A 20,604-nucleotide genomic window follows, 5' to 3' on the forward strand; every position below is an offset into this window, starting at 1 on the left:
TGTAGTGGCTAAAGAATGAGGGCTCCATATAAACAAGAGTAATAAGCATCATTTGCTTTTAAAACAACAATAAACTTGCCCTTGCGTATTTACAACAATTTTCCACTCCCCGTCGCGCGGAAACGGAGAAGATAACACTGAGGGCGCTGGAATTGTGAACTCCTGGACCTTTTTCTACATTTTTTCAGTGACTTAATATTGGGGGCTCTTCATGTTAACAAGATTATTAAGCATTTTTACAGTGTAAAACACTAATCTTGTACATTATACAAAGGGTCTTCATTTTATAGTCACTCAAAAAGCATATCAAAATTGTCGAGTGTTCTTACTGCAATCCTCACGCAGATCATTTAAAACGAAATTTTAGTTACAGTGGGGCCCAAGAATTGACAAGTGCTGCCTCTGCTGAACAGCTTAAACGAAAAATGAGACGAAATAAATTTCGTATATATCAGAATTTCCGCGAGGCCATCATGTACCTTTTAATTTTTTTAGCTTTGATAGTGATGATTTTGCTGTGATTGAATAAAGGTTATTTGTAACAAAAATAAGTCCATCACACACGGGTTTTGAATTTGAAAACTTTGACTTGTTGCCCCTTAACAGATTGAAAATAGGAGATCAAAAGCCCCTATCCCTGAAACATATTTGTTTTAGGTTCCCCACCCCTCCCTTGAAGAGAGAGTTTTAACTTAAAAAGTTAGAATGTTAGAGGATTATTTGACGTCATCTCAAATTTCGCACCATTTTTGACGCGGCGCGCCAGCCTTGCTTTTCAGCTTGCCTGTTTTGTACTGTCGCTTCATTTTCTCATATATCAAAACGTGGCGGATTACTTTTCTCGTGGAAATAGTTTACTTGTTTTTGCATTCTTGCCGCCAAAAGGGAGACAAAACGTCCTTCAAGGCCCTTCAAGTTCACAGCGGAGATTGCATTGCAAACAATTTAGGAGTTGGGTATTAGAAACTGGGCAAAAACGAGTGGTAAAAAAAACGTGTCACCGGTAGGTTTTCAATTTTCTGCTGCTATAAGACTTTTCGTCGTTCAAGAGCATGTTATTTACGCTCAGCAGTAAGCAGACATAGTTCACAGGTGTCTGGTACCATTCACTTCTCGTTCACCAGACGGCATTAACAAGTCGTGTTTTCAAACAGTGTTTTGGTGGTGTACAACTCGAAGAGACATATAGGCTTATCTTAATCTGTAGTTTGTAAAACCACGGGCTCGATGGACATTGATACAAAAAAATAGTCAAAAATATTAAATTTCCCAGTAAATTTGAGTCAATGGAGGCAAACTATGTTGCTATGTCTGTTGCGTTCATAATTCAAATGTTACCATCCTTTTCACAAAACTTTAATGCTTTACAAAGAGGCATTTGAAAGGTCATTGCCAAAAGGAAGAGCTCAAATGAACGGAATTCGATGGTGTGAAGGGCAAATATTTAAAACTTCTAATTAAGATAAAGTTATATACATTTTTCTCATTTTTTTCTCAAAACGTAGGAAAATGATAGAGAAAAAAAAACCAGAAGGGTCACCGAACGCCCAAGATTGCTAAATAGCAGTGGCTACCAACATTAAAGTTGTTTTACAGTTATTCTTCAGAGATTTTAAAGTGTTTTATTTCTTATTTCAGTTGCCATTCAGTTTCCAGAATCAGTCCAAACGTTTCATAAACATTCTATAACAAAGACAACGAAACTGCATGAAATATCTGTTGAAAAAACGTAAGAAGTATTTGTTACTAACAGGAAAAAGTGCAAAGTTCTGTAACTCTTTACGTAAAAAAATGTGCAGATTTAGTACGGACATTTCATTAACAGCGAGTCTGTGGTCTGAAATGTTTCACATTTTCCCCGATAAGGTTAAAACTCGGAACTTTTCCATGATAACTGTTTCGAGAATTATTTTCGTTCAAGCAGCGTTTTTCACCTTCATGTGGATTTTAATGGGAGTTGTAGTTGACACAAATTTTACCAACGTACCGAACTTTTACAAATTTTTTACAATCGTTTTCCCAAAGTGGTTTGCGTGAGATTTCGGCATCAAATACTTTCCCGTAAAATTTCATTTCCGAGATATTGTCAATTTGTAAACTTTCAAAAATCCAGGCTTAAAATTTTACACATCACAATCGCACAGTACACATAACTAGGCATTTTGGAAATCCGGTAGTCGTGTCTTCGATTTGATTGGTGGAACGATTATAGAAAATGTATCAGAAAAACTAAAACATGCAGGCGGCACACTCAGTTTGCGGTGTGTGACGAAGGTATAGGATTAAATTATTGTTGTAGAAGTACTAAAAAGCTTTAAAAGCGTGAATGGAATGTAAGTCAATATAGTAATCACTAGCGAACGAGCAAATGTTCAAATATTGTACAGAACATCTTGTTTATTACTAACAAAATTAACAAAAGTAGAATTTGTAGAGAATCATCACCATTTTTAACGGTATTTTGTGCCGACTTTGTGAAACCAAGACAGTTGTTAATAATACTACGAGACTACAGTTAAAATCAGTTCAATATACCATATCCTTTTAAATGACCCCTGATTGGGTGAGTGTAACAAATTTCGCAAATATTAACACTGCATCGAGACCACCAATATATTTTTCGAATTTAATTTGCATTTTTAATGATTATTGTACACGTTTTACCACTCAGATCCAGTTCAATTTATCCTTTACAACAAGTGAGTAAACAAAGCCAAGGTTGTCATATTGATCACAATCCTTGTTCGTGTCGTCTTGCTGAGGATTTCAGTTTGTACTCTCCATTTGCAGGTAAATGAAAATCAGTTATTCGAATGCTAATCGCTAATTTTCAAACAATTTTTAATCCCTGATAAAAGGTTTCCGTAAAGTTGAGTCAGAAAATGTAACAGACTAGAGCTATTACTTCCTCAGTGCATATCTACTGTGCTGAAAGGGTAGTTCTTTTGCCGAAATCAAAATAGCCTTGACTGTTTCGAGATTGGTTGATTTTCGTGCTAATCAAGACTCATAGCTCTTGGTTTAAAGTCTAAACTGAGTTGAGGCCGACCTGATTTATCCTAAATGGCTGCTCATTTCACGGACACGTGGACAATTGAAGGCGTCATTGATTATGAACAGCGACGTCATGACCGTGTTTCAAAAGCTCACCGACAACCGGGTAAGGTGACTTTTGGCGGCGAGGAAATAAGATAGATTAAAGTCTTATTTGTTTGCGCGTGTTCAAGCAAATATTCAGCTAGTTCAAGCTGACCTTTCTTTTGAGCAGGAATGTTGAGGTCATGACGTAAACAGGTACCGGCTGAATACTTATAAATCTGATCTATAAATAAGGTTAAGAGCCCGCTGAATAGGTTCCACCTAGCGTCTCTCACTCTTACCCCACCGCCTATTTTCCACTGCTCGTAGTTCACCAAACTCCCGCCGCTGATGGTTTTAAGTGAGAACAAAATCAGTGTTTCAGTTCTGGTTTGGGATTAACAGTCTTTTCCTACTGCAAATTTTAAATCAAAACCAGCTCTGGCCCTATGAGCTGGTCTTACGTCTATCTATATAAATGGTTATGCACACACTGCCATTCTCTTTCGCCCCTTCCAAAGTTCAAGGGAAAAGCCTTGAGAGGCCTTGCGAGGAAACTCTCGGGCAAAGCTGCTTAGTTTCTGAAACGCGCTTAGATCTCTGACAGCATTCAGTCTTCTTCACCTTCCTCAGGTCCCGGTAACCTTTTAGTGTTTTACGCAAATTTATTTCAATAGGCGCCCGGCTTACTTAGGTAGCCACGCCCCACAGAGCGGAAACCACTTATTGTCAACTATTCAGGGTTCAGTTAACCTTATTAGCAGTGATTTTCATTAATCATGTTTTACTCTTTGCCTATCGTGGCTTTCACCCTGACCGCTTGTTTGCCTGTTTTTGTCTGTCACTCACTGGCAGCTCTTGATGTTGTTCCTTCCGACTTCGCTGTTCTCGTTATACTTCACTGTGTAACAGCACTCGCGCAGGAAATCCTATCACTAACCAGTTACGCAACCTTGAGCAGGCTGTGGTGGTTGTCATGCAGTAGCTTTTCACTTTATGAGATAGTCTCTTCTACCGGAAGTCCTGTTTCTGCTCAGTTCCAGTCCAGAATCCACATGCTGCGTCAGATTTTTTTGAGGTCATTGCATTGTAGTTACAATGTACCTTTCACCCTTCAAGTCTAATTTTTCTTTTTAGTGCGTCTTCTTTTCTTTGTGATATATTCTTATTTTCCTTTGCGTTATATAAAGAATCCTTCCCAATGCACTTTCTACTTTAATGCTTTCTTTGGCCACAGTTCTGCCCCGTAGAGTGTGAGACTATAACCCTTCCTCTGCTGACCAATCTCCCGTTCTGTCTTACATTGCATTACTTACGAATTAATTACTATAAATTTTACACCTGCAGCAAGCAATATACTGGGAACGACACTCATCCCAACTCAGTCTGTATGTTGATAAATCGAACTTACACACATATCAAGTCATTCAGGTCTCATTAAATGAGTAAAATGCCAACAAAATAAGGGATAGTTCTACGTGTTTAGGCTTAGGAGTCGAAAGTACAAGGCTTAGTCTAGAATTGTCCATACCAATGAAAACATCTTGCCTTAAGCATAGAACTTGCTCGTAAAATAGTGGAAATGACACTGAAGTGATAAGAGAGGTCAAGCAACACGAGCAATCACTTAGTGGGCCACGAAAACCACCTGCATCCTTAACAAGTGTTTTTACTAAAAATACCAGTGCAGGCGACACAGACCTTGTCGGTACGTGGCGCTTGTCGTTATTTATGCAAAATATATTAGCTTTGCGGAAAGTCAGTAAGCACAACGACCACTTACGAACTGTGTGGCATTGCACAAATGCAGTGAAATATAAAACGCTCTCGTAACGGTCTGTTTCAGTAACTATGTGATTTAGCTGGTCGTGTCGGCACTTACTCCCGTATCACTTACTTATCACGCGACTTTGTTGCTCACACGATCCCATGGAATGATCACCTCATTTAAAAAGTTATTTTTGGTCTAGCTGTGTGGTAAAGGTGCTTAGAATAGTTACGACTTTTGAGACCTTTCCCAGTCGTAACTCTTGAAATGAAAAAAAAAAAAACAAAAAAAAAAACACAGTACCATTCTGTATCGATCGCGTGACCTGATATATGGGCTCTGGAAAAAGCACCAAGGAGAGCTCTTAACTGAATAAGAATACGTGTTTCCGAAATACGCACTATCTTGTGTTTGTAAACATAGTATGGTAGATCAGTTGAGAAGCGGACAGCACGTGCTTTTCGAAATACGCACAACTTTGTTTGTAAACAAACTTGCGTAGACCGTCGCGTAGTTAGTTGGCTGCTCGGAAGTCTTTATAATAGTATTTCCTTGTGGCTAATACAACAAGCGGTATTTTGGTAAGTTGCACTGCAGTGGCCCGCAAAGTCAAATGACAACAAACCGTGTGTGGCCTTCTACGCGGCCCCATCGACAAAGCTTTACAGATACCCCTTTAGAGGAAATAGCTTGCGTACCTTCCGCCCGATAATCGATGACCGGAAATACGGTAAAAGCACGTATTGATTTAGCGTGCGCAAAGCGCTATGACGAATGTGCCTCTCTTCCCCGTCAAAATATTGCGCAACACTGCTATTACTCAGCATTGCGCAGCTTTTTGGCGGGAACGAGAACACGTCCATAAACAAAGCTGAAAATGACTTGATCAGGTCCAGCGCAAGCCAGTTTTACTTAGAAACTTGACGAATGCACTCCATTAACTCCATTAATCTGTGATACCTGTACCGTTATATAATTGGTTGAGCTCAGATTAGGACGTTGTTGCCATGTGTAGAGTCACTTTCACTTTTATCCATTTAGAAACTGAAGACACCTTAGTAAGGAAACGCGATAGTGAATTATGATAATGATTAGAAAGTTGAGGAAACACACACATCTGAATGATGTGTGTAGCGGAACAATTCCTTGCAAGATATCATAGATGTCTCCGGCAACAATCTCAGTCTCAAGCATATAAACTGTTTCCATGATGAAATCGAAATCGCTGTTGAAAAGCGTTACTTTGAACATACCTCTAACATTCGATGCTAAGCCATTTAGTACAAAAATTAACGGCAGCTAAAAAATGTTTTTTATTGACGGGAACGGTGTGTCTTGACGCCACTGCCTTGAAGAACGTCACGCACAAGCAAGAGAGCACACAGCCATACTCATTCACGGTGTTATAATTCCCGATATTGACCTTACTACTTTCCTAATTTGATAATTTTTTAAGTTCCAAGCCTCCGCACAAAATAACGCGATCATATATTTGCGAGCTCTCTCAGGTTATTCCTCGACCCCACCCCTACAGCAGCATTTGGCGCCGTAAGGATTTGTCATTTTGTTTAGCAGCTCCGTCACGATAATTGTGAGTAAAATAGTATTCTGGCAAACTGGCATCTGGTTAACCCAGAGCTGGGTTGAACAGAGAATTGAGATATTTACAGCATACGAGGATCCTCCAAGTTGCTCTTTAGCTCTAGTTACTTCCCATATATCTACAACGCCATACTGTGGACATTGTGTAGACGGACTAAACATATTTATTTAGCATTAACCGAGTTGTTACCGGAAGCTACAACCACAACACAGTGCTGCGTGTGGGAGGCGATTTACGAATGTTTTTAAATAGGTGAAGAGTGTTTTTTTTTTTATCATCAATAATTGAGTCTTGCTAAGTTGTAGGTAAATTTTGACTACAGTAAATATAATAGTAGTTTCTGAAACCTTTTATCACATTTTGTACTATTTTTCATCACATTTTGAAGTGACTCTCGTCCCATAAATATTTAAAGTTGCACTCCTGTGTATTAGCAGTTCCATGGGAGAAACGTTACGCAACAGTAGCATATTTTATCAATAGCAAACGTGAATAGCATGGTCGCTTAAGAAAATATCCTACAGTAGATCTCCGTGCCACCTGTCATCCATCAAGGGGTGTTTCCGCCTTACCGATCAACCCTTGGGGGATCCTCTTTATTCAGAACGGGCCATTCAGCGCGTCAGCTTACTATGAAAAGAATACCGATTGAACTTTGAAAGAGGGATTCACTATTGACAGAGTTGCAACTGCTAAATTGATTTTCCCCACCATATCTAGTCTATTTTACGTTATCTGGGGCGCCATACCACAACGTATGGTATCGATTTTCGGCATACTTTGCGAGCCGCCAACTATGTAATGCCACAAACAAGTACACCTATAATTCAAAGGATCTCTTATTTTAACTCAAGCATCTCTAATTTTTATCCTCCTTTTCCTTTTGACTGGGAACAGTACTACTTTTTAAAAATTGGTATAACAAGAAAACAAACGTGTGGATTTTGCCGCTAAAATATTAAAGTACTTCAAATAATCTTCTGGTGATTGATGTTATCTTCCTATATGCCGTCATTATCATTTTTTCCGCACCTTCTGTATTCTAAATTTTGAATGTAAATATTTTAGGTGTTATCAGGTGTCATAAACAGCTCCGATGAAGGCCACCATTTATGCTCAGTTCAAATACCTGCTAAATTTCCCATCACTAACTCATTGATTGAATTCTAACCCAAACTAATTATGGCACAGGAATCTACTAGGAACTTTGGTGTTTTAAAAAGGTTGGGTAGGTAATTTGGGATGCATTCACGCACACAAACCTTGGCCAAGAACAAGTATTTGGTTGTTTTTGACGGTCATATTGATAACACTACGAGCTAGTAACACAAATAAAAGTTCAAATAAGTTTCTTGAACCCTCGTTAGGGTCCCGTTAGAGTAACAAGATCTGTTATCGCTGTATGGCTAGCATACCACACAATTAACGTTTAATTGATCAGATCAAAAGCAGGCTTGATCGGTCATTATGATTTAGTTTATGAATACGCTCGGGCTCGAACAGAGCAAGAGAGCGGGTGCCCGGATAGAAAACACTGCCCCACGGCTGCAGCCTCACAGTAGGGACCTTCACGGCGGTTGAAACCCAGAAGCCCCGAAAAGGTACGGTGTTTATGACGTGCAGTAAAAAACCATGGACACTGCAATTAGAGTTATGATCCTCTTGGTATAGAGGCTTGCAGCATGAGCAGTTTGAAATGTTCAGATGCAACAGTCAAAAAGCAATTTGTCGTGAATATGTTACACTACGATAAACGTTTCAGCGTTAACTTTACCGTTTCGTGCCAGCTGTTAGCAATTATTGGTGTTTCGACGTTTTGCCGCGCTTAGGCAGGCTTAGGGTATGCAAATTAGTGCATAATTATTAACAGACTTTTAAGGTTTCTCTCCCAGAAATAAAAGACTCTTCATTGTCCACACTCCTCATTTGCCACTCTTCTTGTTTTCCATACTCCGCATTTTGCACTTGCCGTACTCCTCTTTCCTTTCTTTCGTATAAGGCTGGTAAGAACAAACACATCATTTTAATTGGTTAGGACACTTGTGTACAATGTCACCGATAGATCTTGAATTGTTATTACAGACCAGAGTATGATGATACTGGTTTCATAGCCTGCATAGCAGGCTTTCATTTCCAAAAGCACACAGAGGATACGAAACTGCAAGCGAGTGCGAAACTTTTAAGGAGCAGGGGAAGGGGATCGGGGCAAAAAAGTAATTTTCCTATTGGCCTCAAACTGCGATCTTGATTAAAGTGAAAGGCCTTATCCCAAAGAGCTGATTTTAGGTTAAAAATGCGCTATTAAATACTCTCAATACTATCTGCAATATTTATTATTGACATGTGCAAGCAAATCAGTAAGGGACATTAATTAAGATGAAGGGAGAGAGAATATACGGACAAAAATATACATGTAAACAAAGAAGACTTTTATTGACAACAGGAGTCCAGATTGACAATAATTTCTAGTGGGTGGCTGAAATTGTAGACAAATTTCTATTACCTTGCTGAAAAGTTTCATTGAAAGCCTAGAGAGAGGTAAAATGCGAATAAAGTGAGCCTGTTTTGATCCACCTATCAGATAAAGCCACACAGACTCCTGGGAAATAAGCCGCGGGAGAATTATGCTAACAGCCAATAAAACCCTGTGTTGTAACATTATCCCCACAGCGAAAGCCGCGTCGCCAATACTTAATTGAAGTCACTCGTTGATTTTATAGACTTCAAGTGAGACGGGTATGCACAACAACGACACTGGAAGACTTTAAGTGGAATAAATCAAACGACAACACTGAAACATGGAGTTAGAAATATATCAAGTGGCAATTTTATTGACGACGCTGTTTAGCGGATCTGACACGAGGCCTGCCGCCTCAAGACAAACTTCAGTGATTCGACTGCAATCTACAGTAAGTATAGTGCTAGTTGTAAATATTGAAGTTTAACAGGGTCATGATTGCTGCCGCAGTACTATAACTGAATGACATGGGTCATGATCGCCTGACATCACGTCAAAATAACGTTCATAAATTGCTCTGATTTAATCCGATTTAGGAAAATCAACGTAGCTTACAACTTCAAAACCTACAAGAAAACACATCCAGACATGCACGCCCGCCAGTGGTGGAGAACACCATCCATAAATCATCGATCTTGAGACGAGCAGTTACACAAAAGCTAAAAAGATCTGGAAATTTACGTTCAGAATTTTTCTTCTCCTCCAAAACTGGGCGCATTTTACCGAAAAGAAAGATAGCCACACAGAAGAAATTGCATTATCTGGCTAAATTCAATCGGCGAAAAGCCACCGAAAATGTGGTTCGCAATGGAAAATTAAGACGCCGTCGTTATGTGCTGCAAGGTTCCAAGTGGCCTGTGGGGTCTTCAGGCAGAATTACCTGGAATATCGTTCAGTGGAGCGCCAGCCTATCTAATAATGACGTTGAGAGCACTCTAACGAAAGCATTCAGGAAATGGGCAGAAGTTTCTCCACTTGTATTCCGAAAGCTTGATTCATCAGCCACTGCCGACATAACAGTAAAGTTTGTCACAGGTAAGGAAGGATCTTTTTGTTTGATAAGAATTTCCTTAGCCGAATAATTATGCAACCAAGTGCAGCGTTACTGACCTACGGTGTATTTGTGCCAAACGCGAACCTCATACCGCCCATCTTCTCCTAACCTTAAAACATCAGTTATTGGTATTTTTGCACACTCACTGAATCAGTCCTTATCATAGTGCACGTAGCACAAAGAAAGGCCAAACATGCAAAGCAGTCAAATGAATTGTCCTGGCATCTCAAACCTTATGCCTTTCTAACGTCTTTCAATAGCTTCAGTTGTTGGCTCAACAAGCTTCTTAATTATCGAAACACCTTTAAAACGACAAAAAACGGACGAATCCAATAACTTCAACTGAGTTTTTTTTCACTGAAACGTTGAGTTTTTTTAGTTAAAAGATAAAGTTTCTTTATACAAATCTATGACATCTATGTTTGTTGTGGTTTGCAGTTGCGACACGGTGTAAATGTCTCCGTTTCCGTTCCCGCCATGAAGGTATATCCCGGTTAGTGTTTTGAGACCCGATATTTCCGTTGTTATAATACGGTCGTTCCGGCAGAAAATCAAAACCATTTCTATATCTTCATTTCAATCATAACGTTTTCTCGAAGTTTGCAATATTTTTCTCGCTGTCTTTCCCACGCCCGTTTTACGATATCACACTAAGAAGAAACTATCTTTGCCAACAGTTTTATTTCAGTTTTCTTTCACAGCCTGTAAACGCCCACTTTCTTAACTTTGTGCGATGAATGATGCAATAATCCGGGAATGAGGTTTTCCTGAATGCAAGGATTTCTCTTGCTGACCTGAAATATTTTGGAACGCAGGATACTTAACTAACAACTAAATCACTAATACCACAAAAATATTGTCTAACGCGTTGTAGGCCTTGCCAATCATTTCGGAGTGTTCTTAATAACCCCGCCCTCTGTCCAGTTACGCAACAATATTGCCCTGTGATGTCTCTGTATAACATTTTTATTTCTCGACGGGAAGTCTCAAAATACGGAAACCAGCACGAGAAGCCCTTTTCAAATACACATCAAGCCAAGTTGATGGTTGAGAAAGATTTCTAATTCTAGCTTTTATATCCGGTAGCTAATTCTTCAGTCTGTACCCGGAAATTTTCTTAAACAGTTTGTCTAAATGCCTTGTTATTTTATCCAAATCCCTTCATCGACGTCATCAGCAGAGCCATGAACTACTGCTTGGCACCAACGTGAGGGCAAAACAGGGCAAAACACCTTTTTTCGTGTCATCGAAAGTATATCCCGGTATTTATTAGGTTTTCCGATATATTGTAAAGAAAAAAAAGCGCCAGCCTATGACGTGAAAACATTCATCCTCTTTCCTCGCCCAGTATAATCTATAACCTGGTAAAAACTTCTGGATTGTACGTTGATACTACCTAATCGCTTGCATTCTTTCACGATTTGCGGATTTCGTGAAAACCATGGGTAGCCTGCGTCAGCTAACGGGGTAGTGGGGGGATGGAGGGCAAGAAAACGCCACGAAACTGAGCGCTTGTTGCGAAAGCTACGCATTCCAGGCGTATTACTCTTGACTATGTTCAACTAAGGTGTAAGCTCTACATATTGCATAGGAGATAAATATTCTCAATTTTTGCTGGATAAGTAAAGCAACTAGATTTCTATATGATTACTATCTGTGCTAATTTTCTTCATAATTGAACACAGTGTATTGATCGTTTTAGTCTTTTATTACAAAGGTATGTCAGAAAAGGTAACCATGCAAAGAACCCAGCAGTTCTCAAAAACCGAAATTACGTTCTAATTTGCTTCGCTCACGCGAACGTATAAATTATTTTACCCTTAGATTCCCTTAATACAATTAAATCAGACAAGGACTATGGTAGGATGCAGCACACGCGTAGTAAGTCAAAAAATTGCGATTGAATGCGGAATAGCTTTCTCGGAAATACGCCTATTTCTCGAGAACCCCACATTAGAATTTCACGAAATTTGGCACGAAAACACTTTAGGAAATAAGTAACTGGAGTATTGAAAAAAAAAAAAGAGAACTTTAACAAAGTAAATTCTCGATATTCCGGTGAACCTTCAACAAGGGATAATTAAAGATCTCTCTGCTAAATTATTATTAAAATAGTGTTAGCTTGTGAGCATCATTACAAGCTTGTTGCATGCACATTAATTATAATGAAAATCTAATGACCAGATTTTCTGCAAATTAACAAAACTGATTTGAAAAGCCTGTTTATATTTATGCATGTGCCATGGCAATGGCACATACGTCAGCTTAACTATAAAAAAACCGATGTTGTGTTGTTAACTTACTTGCTGCCATTTTTGGCGACCAAAGGATCAGGAGTTTTAGAGAAAAAGGTGAATGAAACACTGGTATCAAAAACTATGTTCAGCCACTATAACATTTTCTGGAGCGATCGTAGAGAACATATGGGAATCAACCTCTAGCTAGCTTCTTCACGTCAAAACGCGTATCCAACTCAGTGCAACACTAATTAGCTTTCAATCTGTTAATCAAATTTATTTTCATGTCGGTCAATACATGTTACATTAAATTGAGACAAATATGAATAAATGAGGACTAAAGAAACCTTTACAGGCCTTTACATCATCACATCGTCACATTTTCAAATATGTAGAGCAGGTGTCAAACTGCCTTCCCGCTTTATTTACTATATTTGGCTCGAACTCTCCCGCACCTTTTATCGTATAGTTATAGTCATAATAATATAATTATGGTTTCGAAAACGCAAGGAAATTACTCACAGACACAGTTCCCATATCTTCCGGTTTTGGGTAGGTTTTATCAAAACTGGCAAATTGCTACGTAAAGTATTTTTTCTTCTCAAAGCTGGATGAGATTCAGGATTACCGGTTCCGATCTCACTTATGCACATGTGTTGTCAAAATCAACCTGGCCCAGCTCCACCGACTTTGTTGCTTAACAAGTCTGGTCGCTTCAGACGGAAGCAAGCCTCGCTCAGGAAGCAAGTATTTATATCAAACAATAGCTAGATATAATCATTTGCACAAGTGTCGGAAGCAGTCTTAGTATGGTGTTACTAACCGCTCTGTCTATAATAATCCCTGAGATTCTGTAATAACGATATGAAAAGTGTTGAATAATGGCATCTTGCCATTGACATCTTCATTCTTTCTCTCCAAATACCTTTCTGTTTAGCTCGCGTATATGTAATATGTAATATTCCGATTGATTCGAGTATGAAATCAAAATAAATCTAGCCTTATTTTTATCCAGGTCAGACTGCTTCTTACCTTATTTCGAACTACGATTTTAGAACCACGGGAAATGAGTGATACGTTATTGATCTGGACTACACCGTTGCCATTTTTGAAGCTTGAAGAACACACTCAAACCTCAAGGAATGTTTTCAAGACCGTCATTAAGCGAACCCACATACACTCTTTTTCTTTGTATAAGAACATTTAATTTTGGAACTGAGTCTGAACGTTCTTATATTTTTTTTTGGGATTTGAGGCTGAAAACATTCTTAAGATGTCCTTAAATTTACGTGGTATAAAAATAATGAGGACAGGTCAGCACGGACTCCCCACATGATAGATGTGATGTGATTACATGTCTCTCATAATTTGGCTGTTACGAGCTTGTCTTGGAGAGATCTACCTCTTTTGTAGGCTATGATAGGTGGATTTTTGAGGATGGGCTGATTTTGTATTAATGCCCCTAAGTATTTGGGTTAATTTACATTTTTTTTTTTTTGCTACCTTTGTCTTATGCTTGTCATTTAATATACAGATTAGCAAAATAAAAACGTTCTTAATCGACTCTCAACCTGAGGAATGTTCTTAATACGTTCTTAAAATTTTGGTTAATCTCAGCCTCAACGTTCTTATAAAATAGGTTCTTGTAAAAAGAAAGAGTGTATATTTACTGTCATCAGTGACTCAAATCTTTTTCTTTTTGTTAAACCACCCAGTTTGATATATGAAAAAAAGCTAGAGACCTTGAGATTGGACTGAGGACGAGTATGAAATCGAGCCGATTAGTACAACTTTCAGTCTTGTTTTGTTCTCACCCAGAGTGCTACTCCTCTCTGCCAATCAGGATCTACTGAAATTTCGGTCTAGCTGGTCGCCAATTCGACTGAAAATTGACTGTTGGCGACCAGAATTTCAATCACTGATGCTAGTCGCCAGCAGACGACTATCTTTTAGCATCTTTGCCAATGTTTTGGACCGGCGCTCAAGGAATTTATTTCGTCTTAAATCAACAAAATTCGTGCGGAGTAACCAGCAAGAAACTTATCTCTTGCCTGGTTGAAGTTTTGAACCTCCAAATATTCCCGCTTAATGACCTTCGCAATCTCGTACCTCAAGTCCTTAATGCGCAAGCTTGACGAAACGAGTGACTACCGAGAGATCTGTTACAGGCTCGATTTTGATTGGTTTTAAAAACAATGGAAATGAGCGGAAGTTAAACACCAGCGTCTCGATTGAGCCACAGCTTGGGCCTGCGTAATTTAACCGAACGACCGACATTTTCGGACTTCCAATCGCATCTTGTCGCTCGTTTTCCAACTGCTGGTAAACATTGGAACGAACTTGTGAGCTCCACAGTTCAACAGTTGTAATCAACGCATGTAGGCATAAAAAAATTAATTTCGGACACCGGTGTTAAGGACACCCTAGACTCTACACTAAGCTTAAGGAGTCAATCAATCCTGTCGAAGAAGAACGAATGTTTTCTTCTGATTCAGTGTGTATTTAGACACTCCCAATTTGCAAATTGCGCATACTTGTGTCTATCAGCGTGATTTCGAGTAGGGTTTATTGTCTTCCTGCTAGCTGTCACAAAGTAATAAATGTCAATAAAGCATTAAATTTTGATAAAGAAATGAAAACATTTTTTATTGAGCCAAAAAAAGTTTCCTGGTTCCTTCAACAGGTGATTAAACATCCATTCAACCTTAGATTAAAATTGGCTCGTTCGTGTTTTCAATGGTGATGAAGCCAATGGCCGTACCAACGACACTTGTTTGTCATATGAGCGGATTCGTTATATTCCAGTTTATTATTCCCGTGCTGCACTATGTTAATTTCCGCATAAGTGGGTCAACAACCAAACTTTTGGAAGACTCGGGAATTACATCATTTTTAGTTGAGACAAACAAAGTCCGGCATAGATATGACCTTCCAAGAAGCGAAACGAGTTGCTTTAGTTTAAAAATATATCTCAAATCTTTCCTTAATTTATGCTGTTAGGATACCACGGAGACATGAAGGCTTTTGACGGCCCGGGCGGTGTTCTAGCTCACGCTTTCTACCCCAGTAGTGGAGGAGATATTCACTTTGATGATGACGAGACGTGGACTGTCGACTCTTTACTTCCGATTGCAGTACATGAGATAGGCCACAGCCTAGGACTGAATCATTCCGATGTGCCTGGTTCCATCATGACTTCATCTACAAGTAACTTAAACAGCAATGCCGTACTTTCCAGGGACGACGTCGACGGTATACGTGCGATATATGGTATGTAACACTCCAGTTCTCGAACTTCTTTATGTATGTATGCATGTTCTTGAACTCGCGTCACTTCCGATTGGAGAAATGTTGGTCTTTTTTTTTTTTTTGGCGAGGTGCTGAAGCAAATTTGTAAGCCACGAGAAAAAGAGAGATTAATATATAATGTACCTTTGGTTGATCGTAAACAATTGTCTGAATCATGCTGAAATCCACATTGATAGAGTGAGACGCTCATGGGCCATAATTGGACACGCCTAACACGAAATATCAATTCCGGTTCGGGCTCGTTTCACCATCAAAAACCTTGCTTGAAACGATGTTTTATGGCAAAGCGTTATTTGATTCAAAAGTGCTGCGCTGCATATGGCATATTTTGCATACATACATATTTTGTCAGGTCTAAGAAGGTGTTCCATTCTTTCTTTGAAGGTTATTGCAACCCTAGTGTGACTGCCATTGAATCCTGGATGGGTGATGGTAAAAGTTACATTTTTAAAGGGGATCGTTTCTGGCGCCTCAACGACGCCGACGCAGAGACCGATCGTGGTTACCCCAAAACGATATCTTCGAAGTGGATAAACGTGCCAGATGACATCGATGAAGTTTTTCTTTGGGGTCACAACTGGAAAACCTATTTTTTCAAAGGGCATCTGTACTATAAATTTAACGATCGACTAGGTCAGGTGGACAATCGGAATTATCCCAAAAGGATCTCCGAGGGATGGCCTGGACTGCCGGTAGATGGAATTGATGCCGGGTTCAGTTATAGCAATACACAAAGCTACTTTTTTAAAGGCGATAAAGTGTACTTATACGATAACTTCTTGGACCAAGTCAATCCTCATTACCCCAGCGACGGCAAACTAATTAGTGACGTATGGCGCGGTCTCCCTAACAACATCGATAGTGCTTTCCGGTGGTATTGGGATGGTATCAGCTACTTCTTCAAAGATGATAGTTATTATTGGTGGGATGATTCTATACAGAGTGCACGTGGTCCTTTTCTAATCGGGGATACGGCATGGAAGAACATATGTGACGTTTAGGTGAGGTTCTACCTCGTTTTAATCATATTACGTGCGGTTACTACTTCATTTAATCTTATATATTCTGTGGTAAACTGTCTGAATAATGCTGAGTTGCACGGTCTGCTGATGAAGCTCAGGAGTACCAAAGCAGCCTTCTAACTGTTGGATGCTAGCACTGAATACTTTGAAAAAGCCTCTCTCATCAAGCCAGGAGTGTAAATGAGACCGGTGAGTTTTTGGGAAAACCCAAAGCTAGGGGAACGTCAACGACCCAACTTTTTTACTTTTCAATCATAATTTTCCAGATCAATTACTGGTCTTTCTTTTATTACAGCTAAGCGTATGCTACTTCTTTCCTTTGAATAATAACACACAAGATGCGTTCGACATTGCATGAACATCTGATGCTAACGAATTCAGGAATTCTGACATTTTCGTTCAGGAAAACGGCTTTATGAGGTTTATAAGAAGTCATACCGTCTTGTAAGTTGTTCGTCTATTGCTGAAGGGAGAGGCTTATACAGAGGAGTTATGGGATAGTATCTCGAGGCATACCCACACGTGACTTGAGGGTTTTCTTTGTACTGAAAAAATCATGTCACACAACCTACCACAAGAAAACATTGCGTAGCCATTAATTAGGAGTAAATTAGTTAAGTGAAGTGAGGGATGCAAAGGCAATTTTTTCCCAGTCATCTTCGTTTTCTAGAGGTTTTGGCAAGAACTCTCCGGACTAATGAAATTCGATTTTCCTTCACATGAATACGCTCTACATTTCTGTCTTATATGTAAATAGTGACACTCGTTGCGAGGCAACGTAAGAAGACTTTCATCGAGATTTATTTTATATAACATCCTTAACAAAATATCTTAATATGAAAACAATTGTGCCATGGAACTCCCGAGAGGTTCATCAGATTACTAAGACGACGCAACAGTTTCGTTGTAAGTTGACGCTGTTTCTAATAAGTGGCAGACCACTTCTAGAAACAATAGGTTATTTCAGCCATAAGCAGCTAAATATTCGGAGAAACTCTCCGTCATTCAATTGAATATGCCTAATACCTTATTTATCTAAACAACCGACGAACGCAGATTCTGCGAAAAAAAAAATATAAGAATCTCAGGCTGTGGGTATCATGCAATACTCAGGGTAACGAATTATAACTGAACAAAATATGTTTATTTAATTAGCGAAGAGTGATTCGTTTTGCTGACAGTACTGAATGAAGTATGATGCAGAGTAGTGATGCATTTCAAATAACGAGTACAATTACGCAGCAGTTGTACGATGCAAATTTCCAAAGCATTGACAGTTCAGTTAACATCGTCACAAGAACAAAGTTTAAACAAAAATTCAAGGTAACGTCTTTTGAGGTTAACTCTTAGTGTTCTTCGACAAGAGTAAACCATTAACATAACGCTTCATTTAAGTCACATAAACAATGTCATTCATATGACTGATCTAAGTATTAATTCGGATATGCACATTTTATGGCAATGTGTTTTTTGAACCAAGAATAAAATCGATCTGCGGACAGTTCAAGTAGAGATAGCTTTAAATGCCCATGAAATGTTCACAATGCCTTTGTGAGTTCATATGTTTCTTTACTTTGTAGTAAAAACAACTCAAACTGTTCGTAGATTACAGACGACAATTGGAGTACAAACCTTTTCTAAGGTCGTTTCCTCCAGCTATTTCATACATATATTTAACTGCTATTTAAACACGTTAACGCTAAACCTGGGCATTGGAAAAACAATTTCCATTGTTTGCAAAAGCCGACTGGACTTCTGTCGTTTACAGTTGCCATTCATATAATAAAGCGATTATCTTATGAACTATCGATACAACTTCTATATTCAGTTTTTTTCTATAGTCTGTTTACACTGTAAATAGCTTATTTATGTTCCAGTAATCACTTATTGTATACGCACATGTATTCTGATAATTGTACAAATAATTACAACTTAAATATATTGTATACAATTAAAGGAGCTCAGTCAAGGTGCTTTGAGTTATTTTGGCCAAGTACAAAATTACATTTTTAAAAATTGAAGGAAACCTGGAGATAGTAGTTTACTAAGATAGAAAAACACCAATGGAAAGAGATAACAATTAACTAGACAGGGACAAGGCTGGTCAAGGATTGTGAAAGATTGACACGGATTACAAACGACGAACTTGAAAAATTTAGCCTAAACTTTTCAAGGTGCGCAAACTGTGACGTAGCTCCTTTAAGGGGTGGTTTCATTTATGTTTACACATTTTATGGGCAATGAATTGATGCATTAGTAAGTGGAGAGGGACGTTTTCCGAACGATATCAAAATGACTTTGGTTTTGTTATAACCTACACGTCAATATAAACCTTCAATACTGTATCAGTAAAATCATGGTAACTTTTAATCAAGTCTAATGTTGTGTGATTAGTACGTTTATGATATTATAAATAATCATGTAATTGCGAATTTATCTTTAGGCTTTAGGCTTTAATTCACAACGTTCATATGGCGATGCTAAAATGAGGGTGGTAAAGGGTATTTTCGTGATTCGTGAATGGCCTAATGTTTTTCTCGTGAAATGTGAAATGGCTTCTTTTCCCGTAAATTGTGAAAGGACCAATTTATTTTCCGTGAAACATGATCTTCACCCCCCCTTTACCACCCTCTAAAATATTTAAAGCGATATTTACCCATCTTAGTTCTGTACAAAACAATGTATCTAGTTACTATTCTTATCCCAAATTAAATATTATGGAAAAGAAAAAGACCAATACGTTGTCTTGTCTGAGTTATGTACCAATCAGTTCTTCAACACCACTTGGCAACCCTTGACCATTTGTTTTTTGAAGTTTCGTTGTTCAAATTTCCATCTACCAAAAATTCGTGGAAAAAACGCTCATGGAATAGACGGGAACCCTCCCTCGCGTCGAATGCCCGATATGAACCTCTAAAATTTTCGAACAAAAAGAGTAAAAGGAACCAGAATTTCACAAGCAAAACTGTACATTTGCCTTCAAACATAGCACCACCATTAAAGGCCCTTCTTTTCAAGCCATACTATTACAAAAGAACGGAGTTGTTTCTTGACGTCTTCAAGCTTCTTTCGTCACATGATTTCAAGGCAAGTTGTCCAAATACTCACAACCACGCCCCCCTCCCTTCAATTTGGTGTCCAAATACAACCCCTGATGTCAAATTCTTACCTTTCTGGGCACACTGCAATGGTTACACGCCCGAGTAAACCCGGGGGATATTACTGAGCTGTCTTGCTTTAAGGGGGAAGGAAAGTGCCTGCGCTGACCATTTGTAACTTATTAAATATTTAAAAAAGGCTGCAAGATCTTGCTTCTCGGCGTTGTATACCAACGCGGTTGGCCTTTGGGTTGTCACCTTACTTGTTCTTTTGCGTTGTATACCAAATAGTCTGCTTCTGTTTTCTCTTTGCAATTGGTCTTTGGGTCGTCACGCTTCTTGCTTCTTGGCGTCGTATAGCAAATAGCCTTCTCCTGTTGCCTCTTTGCAGTTGGTCTTTTAGTTGTCACGATACTTGTACCTTGGCGTTGTATGTATGGGTTATTGACCAAGCTTGTTCGGTCAAGATGGCTGGATACTGGCCAAGTTGTTTTTTTGCAAGTTTATGGACCAAGACGGAGTCGAGGTCCATAAACTCGCAGAAAAAGAACGACGCCAATATCAAGCCATCTTAACCGAACAAGCTTGGTTAATAAAGGATTTATTATATAGCTTTCACGGAAAATTTTCTTGCGGGTCACGGCGGGTAGTCCCGTGCGGGCAAGATAGCTCCATCTTGCCCGCTCGGGTAGCCAATCACAGCGCAGGATTTGATTCACCTTGCCCGCTCACGGAGCTAGCCATATAATAAACCAAATTATCTACTGCTGCTGTTTCTTTGAAGTTGGTCTTCGGTTTGCCACGCTACTTGTTCCTTGTCGTTGTATACCAAATTACCTACTGCTGTTGTTTCTTCGAAGTTGGTCTTTAAGTTGTCACGCTACTTGTTCCTTGTCGATGTATACCAAATTATCTAC

At 39.0% G+C, this 20,604-nt stretch overlaps 1 protein-coding gene across 3 annotated transcripts; it reads left to right on the forward strand.

The window, feature by feature from the left end:
- The first annotated feature begins 2,338 nt into the window (after positions 1-2,338).
- Positions 2,339-19,320, forward strand: LOC110061326 (matrix metalloproteinase-14-like). Of its 3 annotated transcripts, none has more exons than XM_020768166.2 (5): positions 2,339-2,790; positions 9,170-9,358; positions 9,504-10,002; positions 15,259-15,528; positions 15,952-19,320. In XM_020768166.2, the coding sequence occupies exons 2-5, from the start codon at positions 9,248-9,250 to the stop codon at positions 16,566-16,568; spliced, it is 1,497 nt and encodes a 498-aa protein (XP_020623825.1). In that variant the 5' UTR covers positions 2,339-2,790; positions 9,170-9,247; the 3' UTR covers positions 16,569-19,320. The 3 variants fall into 3 exon arrangements, with proteins under 3 accessions (XP_020623825.1, XP_089146749.1, XP_089146739.1); XM_089290623.1 differs by lacking the exon at positions 2,339-2,790 and adding an exon at positions 2,806-8,050; XM_089290613.1 differs by lacking the exon at positions 2,339-2,790 and having other exon boundaries at positions 8,966-9,358.
- The last annotated feature ends 1,284 nt before the right edge of the window (positions 19,321-20,604 follow it).

Source organism: Orbicella faveolata, unplaced genomic scaffold, assembly GCF_042242905.1.
Source record: "Orbicella faveolata isolate gen_17 unplaced genomic scaffold, um_ofav_v1 contig_1, whole genome shotgun sequence".
Taxonomy (NCBI): domain Eukaryota; kingdom Metazoa; phylum Cnidaria; class Anthozoa; order Scleractinia; family Merulinidae; genus Orbicella; species Orbicella faveolata.